The sequence below is a fragment of the Watersipora subatra genome, chromosome 3, assembly GCF_963576615.1.
Source record: "Watersipora subatra chromosome 3, tzWatSuba1.1, whole genome shotgun sequence".
Taxonomy (NCBI): Eukaryota; Metazoa; Bryozoa; class Gymnolaemata; order Cheilostomatida; family Watersiporidae; genus Watersipora; species Watersipora subatra.
This window is the reverse complement of record NC_088710.1, coordinates 56,595,629-56,610,219: the sequence shown is the minus strand read 5'-3', so window position 1 is coordinate 56,610,219 and position 14,591 is coordinate 56,595,629. Positions and strand designations below refer to the sequence as shown.

Below are 14,591 nucleotides of genomic sequence, written 5' to 3'. Positions count from 1 at the left end.
GATTTTAGGCCAAATGAATGTTGCTAGTTATGTACCATCCGATCAGATGGGTAAGTTTTAGGATATTGTCGACAATTTTAAAAGACTTGGTAACATATTTGAATAGGTTTATATGTGTTTTGTATCATTATAATACTTAAACGACTCCACAGAAAAATGGTTAGATTTTTAGATGGGATTTCGGTACAAGGGTTTTGGAGTCGCTGTTGATAGATAATTTTCGAGAGTTGTGTGCGCATGCATTTATCATAAAGCTCCCAAACACTCGTTTCGCTTGTGTTTGGTCATGGGAAAGATACGCAAAAACTAAATTAAAAAACCTAAATTATATAAAAGAACAACAATAAACTAATAAACAGTGAATAGAGTTTTTTACGGTTACTTCACCTGAGAGACACACAAACAGAAGTACTGCCTTAGCACAACACAAGTTCAGTGGAAAAATGAGTGACAAAAACATGCAGCGTAACTTATTATACCTGATACTAAATATAATTCAAATTAACTTAATAGGGACACAATGTAGCTCTTATTTTTGGTTTATCTCAATTCCCACTAAATTTTTTGACTTTCACATAAAAAAGTGTAAGTTTTGAAAACTTTTGGTTACCATAAATTAAAAATTATTTTGTATGTTGAAAATATTTGCTCAAAATGTACATTGTATAAAGAAAAAGTTCCCAAGTAGACTTGACCTCAAGTCAAGGTTTGACTGTATTCAGATTAGCTTTACGAAGCCCAACCATACATGTACATGTATTTGAAACATTTTAATTGTTAAATTACAGCAATTCAAATGGGAAAAAAACTATAGAAAAAAGAGTTGCCACTAGAAATAGTTGTAGGGTTGGCATGCTTGCTAAAATGTATGTCTTTGGTTAGCAAATAACTTTCCAGCAAGTCTCAACTCAAGATAAAACGAGGCAGTATGGAGCGTAATGTTCGATTTAGTTATAATCTCCTGCCACACAGCATTATATGTGCCTCGCTATGCTATTAACTTCTCTGGTCTGTCTCGGCAAGTACACACACCGGCAAGACGTGCCAGTCACAGAGGGTCAGTAAGATGCATACACGCTCTGAACCTCTCTCTACCAACAACGATACAACAAAACTATAGCTTGGCAAGGTATGCGCCTTGGCTAGTTCCACACCATGCTATACCAGATCCTACTCGTTGGTCTTCGCTCATAGCGTGGCAACTTTAGAAATTAGGTTTACCACATTGATTTAGGAATTTTCAACAAAATTCTAGGAATTGTTATTCTATAGCAAAATCAGGAATCAATAGCCAATCACAGCGGAGAATACTGCCTCAGCCTGTATATGTCATGCTGATTGGATTAAATGTTGACAGTGGACTCGAGTAGGCGATGCTAGTGTACAATTAACAAACAAAACTACATGTACACCCCCTACACAACTTGGCTTGCAATAGACCAGGCATGTCCAACAGGCAGCCCTGGGGCCACACCCGGTCCTCATCTTGGTTTTTGTTGCCCCTGAAGGCCAGCATATTAACAACTATTTTTAACAGTTTATTTTTGTTCTTAGGTTATAGTCAGCGAACACCACAGCTATGGGTAGTGCGCATAAGAATGCACAAACTAATATGGTATTATTTAAAATTTCGAATTCCCATCTGCTTTTTGGAAATTCCCTTACAGCCTTTATTTTTATTAGCTGATTGAACATCTCAAACGAGAATCCCAATGTGAGCTGGAGAATGTTTTGCAGCTTGCTGGATGCTACTGCAGCTTGCTGGATGTAGCATCCAGCAAGTTGAGCTACAATACGTATTGCTCAGTTACAATTATGGCCACACGAATCGAGGGAAGAGTACATGTATTTAATAGCAGTGGGAATTTGCAATATTTTATCAAATACCACAGAGAGAGGCAAACAATCTGCATTATATGCAATCAGGTAATTGCTGTGCTCAAGGAGTACAACATAGGCGGCCTTATACAACTCGTCATAGCGCATATAAGCAATACTCAGGTTGTGACCGACAGGAGGAATACGACTCGCTATCATCCAATCTGCAGCAACAGCAGCAACATTTTACAAGATTGGCAGAGATTAGTGAAAAAGCCACAAAATGTAGTTTCGCTATTGCTCAACTAATTGGTCAACGACAACTACCATTTCAACATGGAGAATTTGCTAAGGAGGTGAGCATTTTTTTAAAATTTATGTCAAATAAGAGTTGCATAAAACAACTATAGGTGAGGAGTTGTAGACCTTAAAAGACAGAAGTAAGTTATAACTCCTTGCATAGCCTGATATACCTAAAGCTAAAATAAAAATTTCGACAAAAGTTTGTGTGGTTTGTGATTGTCATTGTTATTATATTTTAGAAATTATCAATTACATTTATTTTAACCTTGCTTTATTATTTTTAGGCCCTGGCAGTGTTTGTAGATGAATTCTGCCCTGATAAAAAAGCAATTTAGAAAGTGCTGCTCTGTCAAGAAACACCATTGCAAGAAAAGTAGAAAATCTGAGTAAGGACATTGAGCGTACCATGGAAGCCCAGATTAAGAAGTTTGTTTATTTCACCATAGCATTAGATGAGAGCACTGATCTGTCTGACACCTCTCAGCTTGCAATCATAATACGAGGCGTTGGCTATGAGTTCAACGTTACTGCGGATTTTCTAACAATGAGTAGTCTTCATGGCACAACAACTGGAAAAGATGTCTATGAGAGTCTATTAAAAGAACTTGCTGAGTTCAGCCTACCACTGGAGAAGATGTCTGGCATTTGTACTGATGGAGCACCTGCAATGGTAGGGAAAAACATTGCATGAACTAATAGGTCTTTTGCTCAGCTCTCACCGCTGGGATGTTCCTCTGGTGGTGTACCAATGTGTCATACATCAAAAAAACTTAACAGCGCAAACTCTGAGGATGGATCATGTTATGGGTCTGGTTGTATCAACTGTTAACTTTATTCGATTGCGAGCATTAAACTATCGACAATTTAGAATTATGCTTGAGGAGATAGAATGTGAATACAAAGAACTTTCGCAGTGTTATAGCGCTGCTGGCTCAGCAGCACTATAACACTGCAAAAGTTCTGCTACCAGTCTGCTACCAGAGATTGATTTATTCATGAGGAACCAGGGTCCTGAGTGTGATGAGTTCAAAGATCAATTCTGGATCACTGATTTGGCATTTCTAGCTGATATCACAGAGCATATGTCTGTAGTGAACCTTCAGCTACAGCGAAAGAAACAGAACATATCTCAACTCTGGAGATACATCACTGCATTCAGGACCAAGCTTGGGCTGTGGGAGCAGCAACCTCGAGAGGAGAATTATGCTCACTTCAAAACTCTGTCATAGCGTCAGCAGAATGGCCATTGCGTTGAGCTCAACTCTGAGCAATACGCCAATATCGTGTCAGATCTATCAGCTGAATTTGCAAGAAGATTTTTTCAGTTTGCAGAAACCGAAAAAAAGATAAAGATATTTTTCGATCCATTTTCTGTCAACCCTAGCAGTTTAGCAGCCGAGTTACAGATGGAGCTCAATGACTTGCAGGCTAACAAACGTCTCAAACAACGACATCTCAACCATGAACTCATAGAGTTTTATCATCATTTCTTTCCAGCTGGCACATATCAAGCTCTACATAAACATGCTCTCCGAATGGTCAGCCTCTTCAGCTCTACCTACTTATGTGAGCAGTTCTTCAGTCGCATGAAGCAAACCAAAAGCACATACCGCACCGGACTAACTGATGAGCATCTAGCTCAGCAGCTCAGGATCTCATTTTCAGACATTAAACCTGACCTAGACAGGATTGTACAAGAAAAGCAGTGCCAAGTGGCTCACTGAGACAAGTATTCTCAGTACCATTACCAGTAAAAACTTAGCACCGCATTATCTCTTCAGCAAGGACACTGCACATGAATTTCATATGATGCTTTTGTAATGACATGTATATGTATTTAAAACCAATATTTTGACACGTTTGTGATTTTTTAATTACATGTAGTTAAAACCAATTTATTGATGTATTTGTTTTTTTTGTAATTACATGCAGTTAAAATAAATATATTGACTGTGGAGAATGAGAATTACACGTGATGGATGGAATCATGTTTTTTAATATGTAAAATTATGGTAATTCAATTATTTGCGATATACGTAGCAGCTATGTGTGGCCCCAAGCCTAGGCTTGACTTTACATAATGGCCCCACTCTAAAAAAGGTTGGACACCTCTGCAATAGACCATTACTACCCTGAACTCGTCACATTTTATGCTAAAAAGTGAAATGTTAACACCTGGAATACATTTTTAAAATGTATCGAACAAGTGGAATAGTTATGGATAACGCTTATTACAAATGCCTTTAAATTTTTAACCATGTTTTTCTTTATGTAAAAAATTTTGATAATCATACTGGGAGCCATGTACTCAAGGCTTTTAACATCGTATAAAACAGCGACATTCTACAGTATACAGTAGACCCCGCCATACAATATTAATTAGTTCTGGTGTTGGCATCGCATGGCGAAAATGTCATCTCGAGTGGTATAGAAACACATAGTAATTACCTAATGCAAACACCCCCTGCTAAAAACATCAAAATTTTATACACACGTTGTACTTATCGAAAACTAATAATAAAATCATATGTTAACCTTAGTAAATTTAGTTACCTACAGTAATTCTACTCTATTTAGTGGTTATGATCTGCAACAAAATGTAACATTGCTATGTACAGCACATACCGTATGTAGGTCTTACTTTTGAGACAGATGTATAAAATGAACTTTGAATTTAACTTAATGAGCACACACTTAAAGCTAAGTTTTAGTATGCATTTTACTAAACTTGACTTTAGTTTTGTCATCTTCTTAATCTTTATTATGTGTTTTCAATTTCATATTCTGCAAAACTTGTACTGAATAATGCTAAACTGAGAGAGAGCGAGCATCGTATCTCTGTTAGGCGTTGTTGGAAGGATTTCCATAGTCTTCAGCACACTGACTGTCAAATCTGAATTTTGACAAACATTTTTTTTGATGTCGTATGGCAAAAAAATGTTGTATGGAAGAGACGAAAAAACATTGTATTCTACATCATAAGGCGAGAAAACCATAAAACAAGGACATTGTAACCCTGGAGTGCAAGTCAATTAGAACATCTGAGACCATAAAGTGCTAATAATAACACTTCAAACTATATAAATTAAATATATCTATTAAATTCAGTATAGCACAGTTAGGCTGTTTGCCTATGTTAAGGCTGAATTAAATGTGGTTTCAGTAAAGGAATTGTTCAATTACAATAAGGGGCTATGCCAAAAAGAACCATCTGTCAAAACACTTCACAGCCCATGGGATGTGTCGAGTTTTGAGCCATTTACAAAAGTCATCTTCTAATGGAAATTATGTCTGGAAGTTGACACTAAAACACAAATAGTTTTAGATCGTTTTATCATTAGTTTTACTAAGCCATAGTTTCAGTTATTTTTTTACCTGTAAACTGGTTAAAACTGACCAGCTACAATAGCCAGGATTGTGTTGAGTTATACTTTGGTGTTGCCATCTGTAAATTCTTATAGTTAGATGTCAATAAAATATGCAGGTTCAGCGAGATAATATTCGGTGTTTGAATCTACATGTATTGGCTGTATATCGAGTTGAACAGAAAAACAGGAAGTTGATTATAATGATGATTGTAACAATTAATATAATTGGCCTATGCCGAAACTATTAGCAAGTAAAATGTAATGTAAGTATAATACATGCATATAACAATGTATGAGATAGAATATAGCTAATTACTGATTTAGTTACGTGACATCGGTCCTGATTGATACTTAACACGCCCCTCAATCTGGAGCATGCGTGTCGCTTCACGATGTGCTGCGGCACTGAGTGGCTTGGTAAGTATATCGGCGAGGTTGTCGGCGGATGGTACATGACGATAGTTAACATTGACCTGTTCTTTAACAAAATGATAACGCACATCAATGTGCTTTGTACGGTTGTGCTGACTGCAAGTGTTGCTTGCGAGAGCCAGAGCGCCTTGATTGTCACAGTAGAGCGGCGTAGTTTCTGAAATCTGAATGCCTAGCGATATGCAGAAGCTTCTCAGATACAATGCTTCCTTAGTGCCTTCTGCAAGGGACATATACTCCGCCTCGCAGGAAGATAGAGCCACTGTAGGTTGTTTGCGAGTCTTCCAACTAATTGGTGCTCCTCCTAGTGTAGCGATAAAACCACTAGTTGATCGACGATCGGTTGTATCGCCTGCCCAGTCGGAGTCGGTGTACATCGTGAGGGTTCCATTTGAAGGTGTAAACATGATGCTGTAGGACTTGGTAGATTTTAAATAGCGAAATAGATGTTTTACGGCTGCAACGTGTGATAGACTAGGTTTATCGAGGTACTGAGATAATTTAGATGTTACCCAGCTGATGTCTGGTCTAGTTGCGGTCATAAGATAGATGAGACTACCGATAGCTTGCCTGTGCGAGAACTTGGAAGCTAAAAACGCTTGGTACTCCTCGTCTGTTGCTTTATGGAGTTGTGTACCTTTGTCTGCTGGTGTGCTTACTGGATTGCACTCAGTCATGTTGAAGCAAGTGAGTATGCCGTTGACGTAGCGTTCTTGACTCATTTGGTATCCGTTCCGAGTGTGTTTAAAGTCAATACCGAGGAACCACTTCAACTCCCCCCGATCATCCATGCGAAATTGGTTGTGTAGGGCTTGCTTCACTTCGGCGATCTGTTGTAAATCGCTGCTAGCAATAACTATGTCATCCACCCAGAAGAGTATCATTACTTTTGTGTTGTTGACAATCTTGGAGTAAACGCATGCGTCATTATCGTTCGGTGTAAATTTTTGTGACTTGAGAAAGTCGGTCAAGGATGTGTGCCAATTTCGACCGCTTTGTTTTAATCCATATAGTGACTTTTGTAGCAGGCAAGTTTGGTAGCTTCCATCAGGTGATGTCTGTTCGTAACCCGGAGGTTGTTGGACATAAATCTCTTTGTCGATTGGGGCGTTGAGGTACGCCCCCTTGACGTCTAGCTGATGAAGGTGTAATTGCTCATTTGCGGCGATCTGCAAGAGTGCGCGTATCGAGGTAAATCGTGTTGTAGGCGAATACGTGTCGTCGTAGTCGATGCCCTGTATCTGAGAATATCCACGTGCTGCGTATCGCGCTTTGTACTGTACTTCTCCAGCATTTTTGCCCTGTTTAATCGTGTAGACCCACCGACCTTTGATTTCACTTCGTTTATCAGGTAGTGTTGTGATTTGCCAGGTGTTGTTGTCGGAAAGCGCTTTAATTTCCATGTCCATGGCTGCCTGCCATTTACCTGCATCTTCTGATCTGGTTGCTTCTTCATATGAAGTGGGTAAAAATGGCAAAACAGCGCAAGCATAATCGACGTGTGTAAGCATCTGATAATCATCAAGGTATTTAGGTCGTCTGGTATCCCTCTGGGGTCTTGGTGGTTCTGTTGCGTCAGTATTTTGTGTAGGTGTTGTATGTTCTTGATTCTGTGGTTGTGCAGGATTTGTGTTTTGACTATGAGGCAGGATAGGAACTGCATCTTCTATGTCATCAGTCCATGCGTTTGGTTCTTTTATCTGCGATGGCCAGCTATGAAAATGTACATTGCGCGATGTTAGAATACTGTTGTTCTTACTACTGAGAACGAAATAGCCTTGATTTAATGGGTTTATGCCTAGAAAGGTGCCGGGTTGTCCACGTGAATCAAGTTTTTGCTTATTAGTTTCGACGTAGATTGTGCAGGGTGAACCAAATTTGTGAATGTTCTTCATGTTTGGTTTTATGTCGGTGAATAATTCATAGGCGGTTGCTTTAGTTCGGCGTTGATAAGATCGATTGCGAAGGTATTGTGCGTATCTTACAGCGTATGACCAAAACGACTTGGGTAATTCGGAGTCAGACAAGAGGCATCGGGCCATGTCCAGAAGGCTGCGCCATGAGCGCTCTGATTTCCCATTCTGGTATGGCGAGTATGGAGCAGTGGTTGTGTGTTTGATTCCTCTGTCTTGTAAAATTGACTTGAATGTACTGCCCACATACTCTCCACCGTTGTCGCTGTGTAACTCGGTTACTTTGCCAATGGGAGCGACGTCGGCTATGAATTGTTTGAGGGCTGTGGCAGCCTCGTCCTTGGTTCGTAGATTGTATATGAAGAGCATGCTAGAAAACTCATCTATGAAATTAATGACGTACTTGTGACCTTCCCGTAATGATGGATCTATAGGTCCACATACGTCACTGTGTACTCGCTCTAAGGGCTTCGTAGCTCGTATTGGTGGCTCGTCGCATGAAGCTGGTTGTCGGGACATTTTGCTTTCTTTGCAAGTTGAACAAGTGCGTCCTGATTTGCTGTTGATGACCGTCATGCCGCGAGTCGCAGATTGTAGTTGAACGATGTCGTCGTAATTCATATGGCCTAGTGTTTCATGCCATTCATCTATTGTTCGTACAGAGAATGTCGTGTCGGTGTAGCATGTCGGGTCGGTGGTGTGGCATGTCGAGTCGGTGGTGTGGCATGTCGAGTCGGTGTGGCATGTCGGTAGGAAATAAAGTTGCCCGTGTCTGATTATGTTGAATTTAGTATTATGTGATGTTAAGTATGCTGTACCTTGGGTGAATGTAACATGAGCCCCAGTGTCAGTGGCTGCACGCACAGAGAATAGACTGGTTGGAAACTCGGGTGCGAGTAAGGCGTTGGTCAGCTTTATTCTGCATATTCTGCCATCTGAATCAGTGATGTGAAATTCAGCCACACCTCTAGCTGTGGCTAGATTATTGCTTCGGCGGCCATCTGCTAATTGAATGTAGTGCTGCTTAGGATTGAACTTGTTGTCGAAAGATATGAAGCGGTCAGCATGATTAATGATGTGACATGTAGCTCCACAGTCTACTAGCAGTTGGTCGTGTACTTGTTTGCTATCAGAAGTGGTGCTTGCATTTGTGACGCTGGTGGTAAATGAGTAGTCGGCCATTGCATTGGCTGTCGTTCTTTGTGATGGTGACCATGAATCCTCTTTCCTTTTAGAAAAACAAACGTCTTCTACGTGCCCTGGTTTGTTACAGTATGTACAGTGTAGTTTTGATTTGAATCTACACTCCCTAGATTTGTGCCCATCAGTACGTCCGCAGGACAAACATTGCTGCTTGTTTCTAACATTCGCAGATTGATGCGATTGTTTGTAAGGAGTATAATTTCTTGAAGCCATTGCTGTGGCATGTGTAGGGGCACGCACCGCCTCTGTGTTGGCATGATTATTTAGTGCAGCCTTAAATTCGGTGAGTGTTTTTACTGCAGAGGTTTGAGTATGCACTACAACAAATGAATGGAACGTCTCGGGTAGCCCTTTTAATAACATAGCGATTATGAGATTGTCTGATATAGTCTCACCTGCCGATCGCAGTACGGTGGCAGCCTTTTTAGCTCGTATTAAATAATCCGTTACATCCTCAGTTTCGCGCATGACTATGGTCGTAAGTTCTTCGTATAATGTCATAATTCTCGGTTTTTCGGTGCTCGTGTAATGTTGTCGTAAAGTTTCGAGAGCTTTACGGCCATCGTTTCGAGCGTCATTCATGATAAGTTGCAGAGATCTGTCATCTAACACTTGTACTAGCTCTGCGTATGCCCTTCTGTTCTTATCAGCAAAATTCTCTGAATCGGTCTTGTTTACATCCCGTGGAAGAATTGCTTCGTGCATGTCAGTGTCACAAGAGTAGAGATAGTTTAAAAATCTTGTCTCCCATATATCGTATGATTGTGTCTCTCCATCGAAATGTAGGCGATTCCTGGGCCTATAACCTGTTGAGTTATACTTTGGTGTTGCCATCTGTAAATTCTTATAGTTAGATGTCAATAAAATATGCAGGTTCAGCGAGATAATATTCGGTGTTTGAATCTACATGTATTGGCTGTATATCGAGTTGAACAGAAAAACAGGAAGTTGATTATAATGATGATTGTAACAATTAATATAATTGGCCTATGCCGAAACTATTAGCAAGTAAAATGTAAGTATAATACATGCATATAACAATGTATGAGATAGAATATAGCTAATTACTGATTTAGTTACGTGACATCGGTCCTGATTGATACTTAACAGATTGTACATAAAGAGTTTACTGTGAAGTACAAACTGCATAGTACAGGTATATCTTTACGATGATCAATCGAACATTTGACATTTGGCTAAAGGTAGTAAAGTACTAATGACAATAGGTAAACTTTATAAAAAACAAACACATATAAAATATAGTCACACTCCTACATGCATATACAACATTAATCTATTCCGATATTTGCTTCACAAGTCCAACTTGTCAATTGGTGGAGCAAATACATTGTATTATATATAACTTAATTCACAGAACAAATACTTGGCAATAAATACTATCAGATAATTATACATAGCATTAAAAATATGTTACCTAAAACTATGGAAAAATAAATTACATGTAACTAAGTGAAGTAAAATGTACAAAGACAAGCGAATTGAGACGCCGCTCAAGTAGAGGTGAGGATGGAGATATGGAGCTGGTCTAACTTGCCTAAACTATGTCAATTTTCAATTAACATGATTCATACTTTTTCTGATTTTATATATAGTACGCTTTATATTTTATTTCTAATTATCACATCCTGCTTCTCCGCTTTGACTACATCAGGTCTCTACACTTTGACTACATCAGGTCTCTACACTTTGACTACATCAGGTCTCTACACTTTGACTACATCAGGTCTCTACACTTTGACTATATCAGGTCTCTACACTTTGACTACATCAGGTCTCTACACTTTGACTATATCAGGTCTCTACACTTTGACTACATCAGGTCTCTACACATTAACTACATCATGTCTCTACACTTTGACTACATCCCGTTTCTCTGCTTTGACTACATCAGGTCTCTACACTTTGACTACATCAGGTCTTTACACTTTGACTACATCAGGTCTCTCCACTTTGACTACATCAAATCTCTACACTTTGACTACATCAGGCCTCTATACTTTGACTACATCAGGTCCCCACACTTTGTCTACATCATGTCTCTACACTTTGAGTACATCAGGTCTCTACACTTTGACTACATCACATTTCTCTACTTTGACTCCATCAGGTCTCTCCATTTTATTAAATCACAAACTATGATTTTGATCAAATTTGATAATGCACTGACATTAAACAAAATCAAACAACCAATTTTTGCCTCTTCATACAATCATAGTTCGGACTGAAACACCAAGTCTCAGTTAGAAACATACATACCTTCAAGCTGTAAACTCGGAAGTAAAATGATCTCTCGTTGTAATCTTTGATGAAAGTCAGCAACCCAGTACATCTTTTGTTCCACCCGTAGTTGTTGCCTGATGTATTGTCTGCCAGAAATACCTGCACAACTGCAGTAGCTAAGGCCTAAAGAAATACAAAAGTAAGCAGACACTCAAGGCCCAACTATCTAACATTTATATGTATGTACATGAACAGCTTCCTTTATTCTGTACTTCAAACAATAAGCTTCCCACATCATGGACTTTATATTATTGCAGCTGGTTCTATGACATTGTAGCAACAGTTGAAGGGAAGCGCTTATATAGTAGTTATTTTAGAATCATATTTAATATAGCTTTGTCCTATATTTTGTTGATAGATATTTAAAAATATTCTAGAGATAAAATTGTTACACTTACCGAGCATCTAGTTCCAATAAGGTCAAATAATTCATCATTCTCAGCTTTGCTGAGTCGGCGTGACGGGACATTTTCAGGTTTGTTCCTCCTCTCAGCTGCCATGGTGTACAGGCACCTCTAATACTCAATGCTCTAAAAATAAAAAGTATGATATGGCTTAGCTGCCAGTACAATCTTACCTGTACAAACCTTGTTTAGTACTCGTACCAGATTATAGATGCCATGTTCTACCCTAAACTCGTATTGTTCAATTACTAAAAGGGTCACTATCGTCAGCTTTTATAAGATTCTATTTGATAAAAGTTGAATAAAACTTTTATCAGATAAAATTTATGAAACTTGTAGATAGCAACTTACAGATATTTTATGAATCTATCAGATAAATTTATAAAAATCTATAAGTCGCTATCTTGAAGATAGCAACTTATAGATATTTTGCTATCTTTGAGATTTTGTTTGTTGTTTAGGTGATCTGACTGTTTTAGGATTAAAATTGGCAAAACTTGATATCAGTTAAAACGCTCAGAAACAAAAGACACGCCCAGACTTCTCCAAAAATGATGCCAGTAGTTGTGTATAATGTTTATAAGTGATGAACGTACAGTGTCATTGACATCTGATACTTATATGTTTACGCAGTATTTAGAGAACAATGATACAATTTCTACCCAACCAATCATTAAAGTATTTGAAACATCTATATCAATGTTTTGGAGGCTATATGTGCAGTATTATTCTAACAATCATGAGCAAATGCAAAATAAAATATATGTCAATGGAGACATGTAACAGTGCGATGTAAACGCAATAGCTGGTGTCATAACGAGAGCGATAAACAGAAAGTACTGCTATTGATCTAATTTTTGCAGAGGTCTTTTTTCTTCTGAGTAACGAACTGAACTCGGAAAACAACAGGTGAAAATAGCAGCACAAGATAAAGTGAAAATCTTGAAATTATACTGATAATTATATAAACTGCTAATTATTTTTTATTATTACCAACAATTAAGTTCATGCATACAGTCTATGGTTGCAAGGAGTGGGACGCTCTAAGAAAATACGGAGAAAATACTTGGCTGCACAAAACTTTGATAAAAATTTCAAATGGATTATTTTTAAGTTGGATACAGACATGTAGAACTTATGAATAATAAGGTTTTGGATCCTTAAACAAGTAAACTTAAAAAGCACTGTCAGCAAGCACTCATTTCTGCTTGTTACTTTGCTCCTATTTTGCTAATATAAAAAAGACCTTAAAAAAGAAGACGGAGACAAAGGGGAAGCAATTACTGATTGAGACTGTAAATTCTGACTTTTAGCCATTGTTGATTCAGTTGAATTCTATAGCTAAATCACTGTAAAAGTTATACTTTGCCCTACAGTGTTGCAATATGAATGTCATTGGCTGATTAGAATGTTGGAGAATGCTACAAAATAACAAGGTATGTTCAACCAATGCTAGTTTGCTTCAATGTACCTCAAACTGATTGCCTCAGTTGCACCAATTGAGTCCTTTTTATAGAAATTTCTGTACTACTCAGATGAATGTGTGTAATCAGCTGGTTGATAAGAAAGCTTTGAATGAATTTAAAGCTTTTTTAAACATGACTTATATCATGTTACAGATAACTTAATGGATTCCATGATACAGATAGGTGATACTGTAGAATATAAACTGTAAAGTAGTTATACATGCAGTTGCAACTTTTTAATATTGCTAATCTGGGTTAGCCCAATATGAAAAGTTGCGCGTTTCGTTGCTTATGTAGTGTTGCAAAGAAGAAAAAACAACAATTCTCAGGCTATTATGGAACGGTGTTGCAGAGGAGCTAAGACTATAACTTTCAGGCTATTGTAGCGTGGTGTTGCAGAGAAGATAAGACTATAACTATCAGGCTATTGTAGTGCGGTGTTGCAGAGAAGCGAAGACTACAATTCTCATGCTATTGTAGTACAGTGTTGCAGAGGAGCTAAGACTACAATTCTCAGTCTACTGTAGTACGGTGTTGCAGAAGAGCTACGACTATAATTCTCAGTATATTGTAGTGTAGTGTTGCAGAGGAACTAAGACTACAATTCTCAGTCTATTGTAGTACGGTGTTGCAGAGGAGCTAACACTATATTTCTCAGGCTATTGTATTACGGTGTTGCAGAGGAGCTAAGACTATAATTCTTAAGCTACTGTAGCACGGTGTTGCAGAGGAACTAAGACTACAATTCTCAGGCTATTGTAGTATGGTGTTGCAGAGGAGCTAGCGCTATAATGCTCAGGCTATTGTAGCACGGTGTTGCAGAGGAGCTAAGATTATAATTCTCAAGCTATTGTAGTGCGGTGTTGTAAGAAGAGCTAACACTATAATTCTCAGTCTATTGTAGTGCGGTGTTGCAGAGGAGCTACGACTACGATTCTCAGGCTATTGTAGTACGGTGTTGCAGAGGAGCTAAGACTATAATTCTCCATCTATTGTAGTACGGTGTTGCTAAGGAGCTAAGACTATAGTTGTCAGGCTATTGTAGTGCGGTGTTGCAAGAGATCTTTCTCAAGATTGTATGCATAGCAGGATTAGGGCCATGCGATTACTTTTCAACCGACACATTAAGCGGTTGATGTGGTTTGATTAAGGATAGGTAAAAAATTGTTTTGCACATGTACAGGGAAATGCTTCGATGATGGTTTAGTCATAATCTGAAACATAAGCATAGCCGTTTAAAATATTTAATTATTTGAATGTAAAATCTACTGAGGTTTATTTCAAAAGCATAAAAGATTTTGCAATGCCTAATTGCTCATTATTATGTGTCATTTTTTTACCATTTTCAATTTATTAAAACTTACCTACTTTCTAATAAACTAA

At 38.3% G+C, this 14,591-nt stretch overlaps 1 protein-coding gene across 1 annotated transcript; it reads left to right on the top strand.

Annotated features, from left to right (window-relative positions):
• The first annotated feature begins 2,527 nt into the window (after nt 1-2,527).
• On the top strand, nt 2,528-3,845 carry LOC137390769 (EPM2A-interacting protein 1-like). The gene is made up of 2 exons (XM_068077089.1): nt 2,528-2,791; nt 3,351-3,845. The coding sequence occupies exons 1-2, from the start codon at nt 2,528-2,530 to the stop codon at nt 3,843-3,845; spliced, it is 759 nt and encodes a 252-aa protein (XP_067933190.1).
• Nucleotides 3,846-14,591: the final 10,746 nt, after the last annotated feature.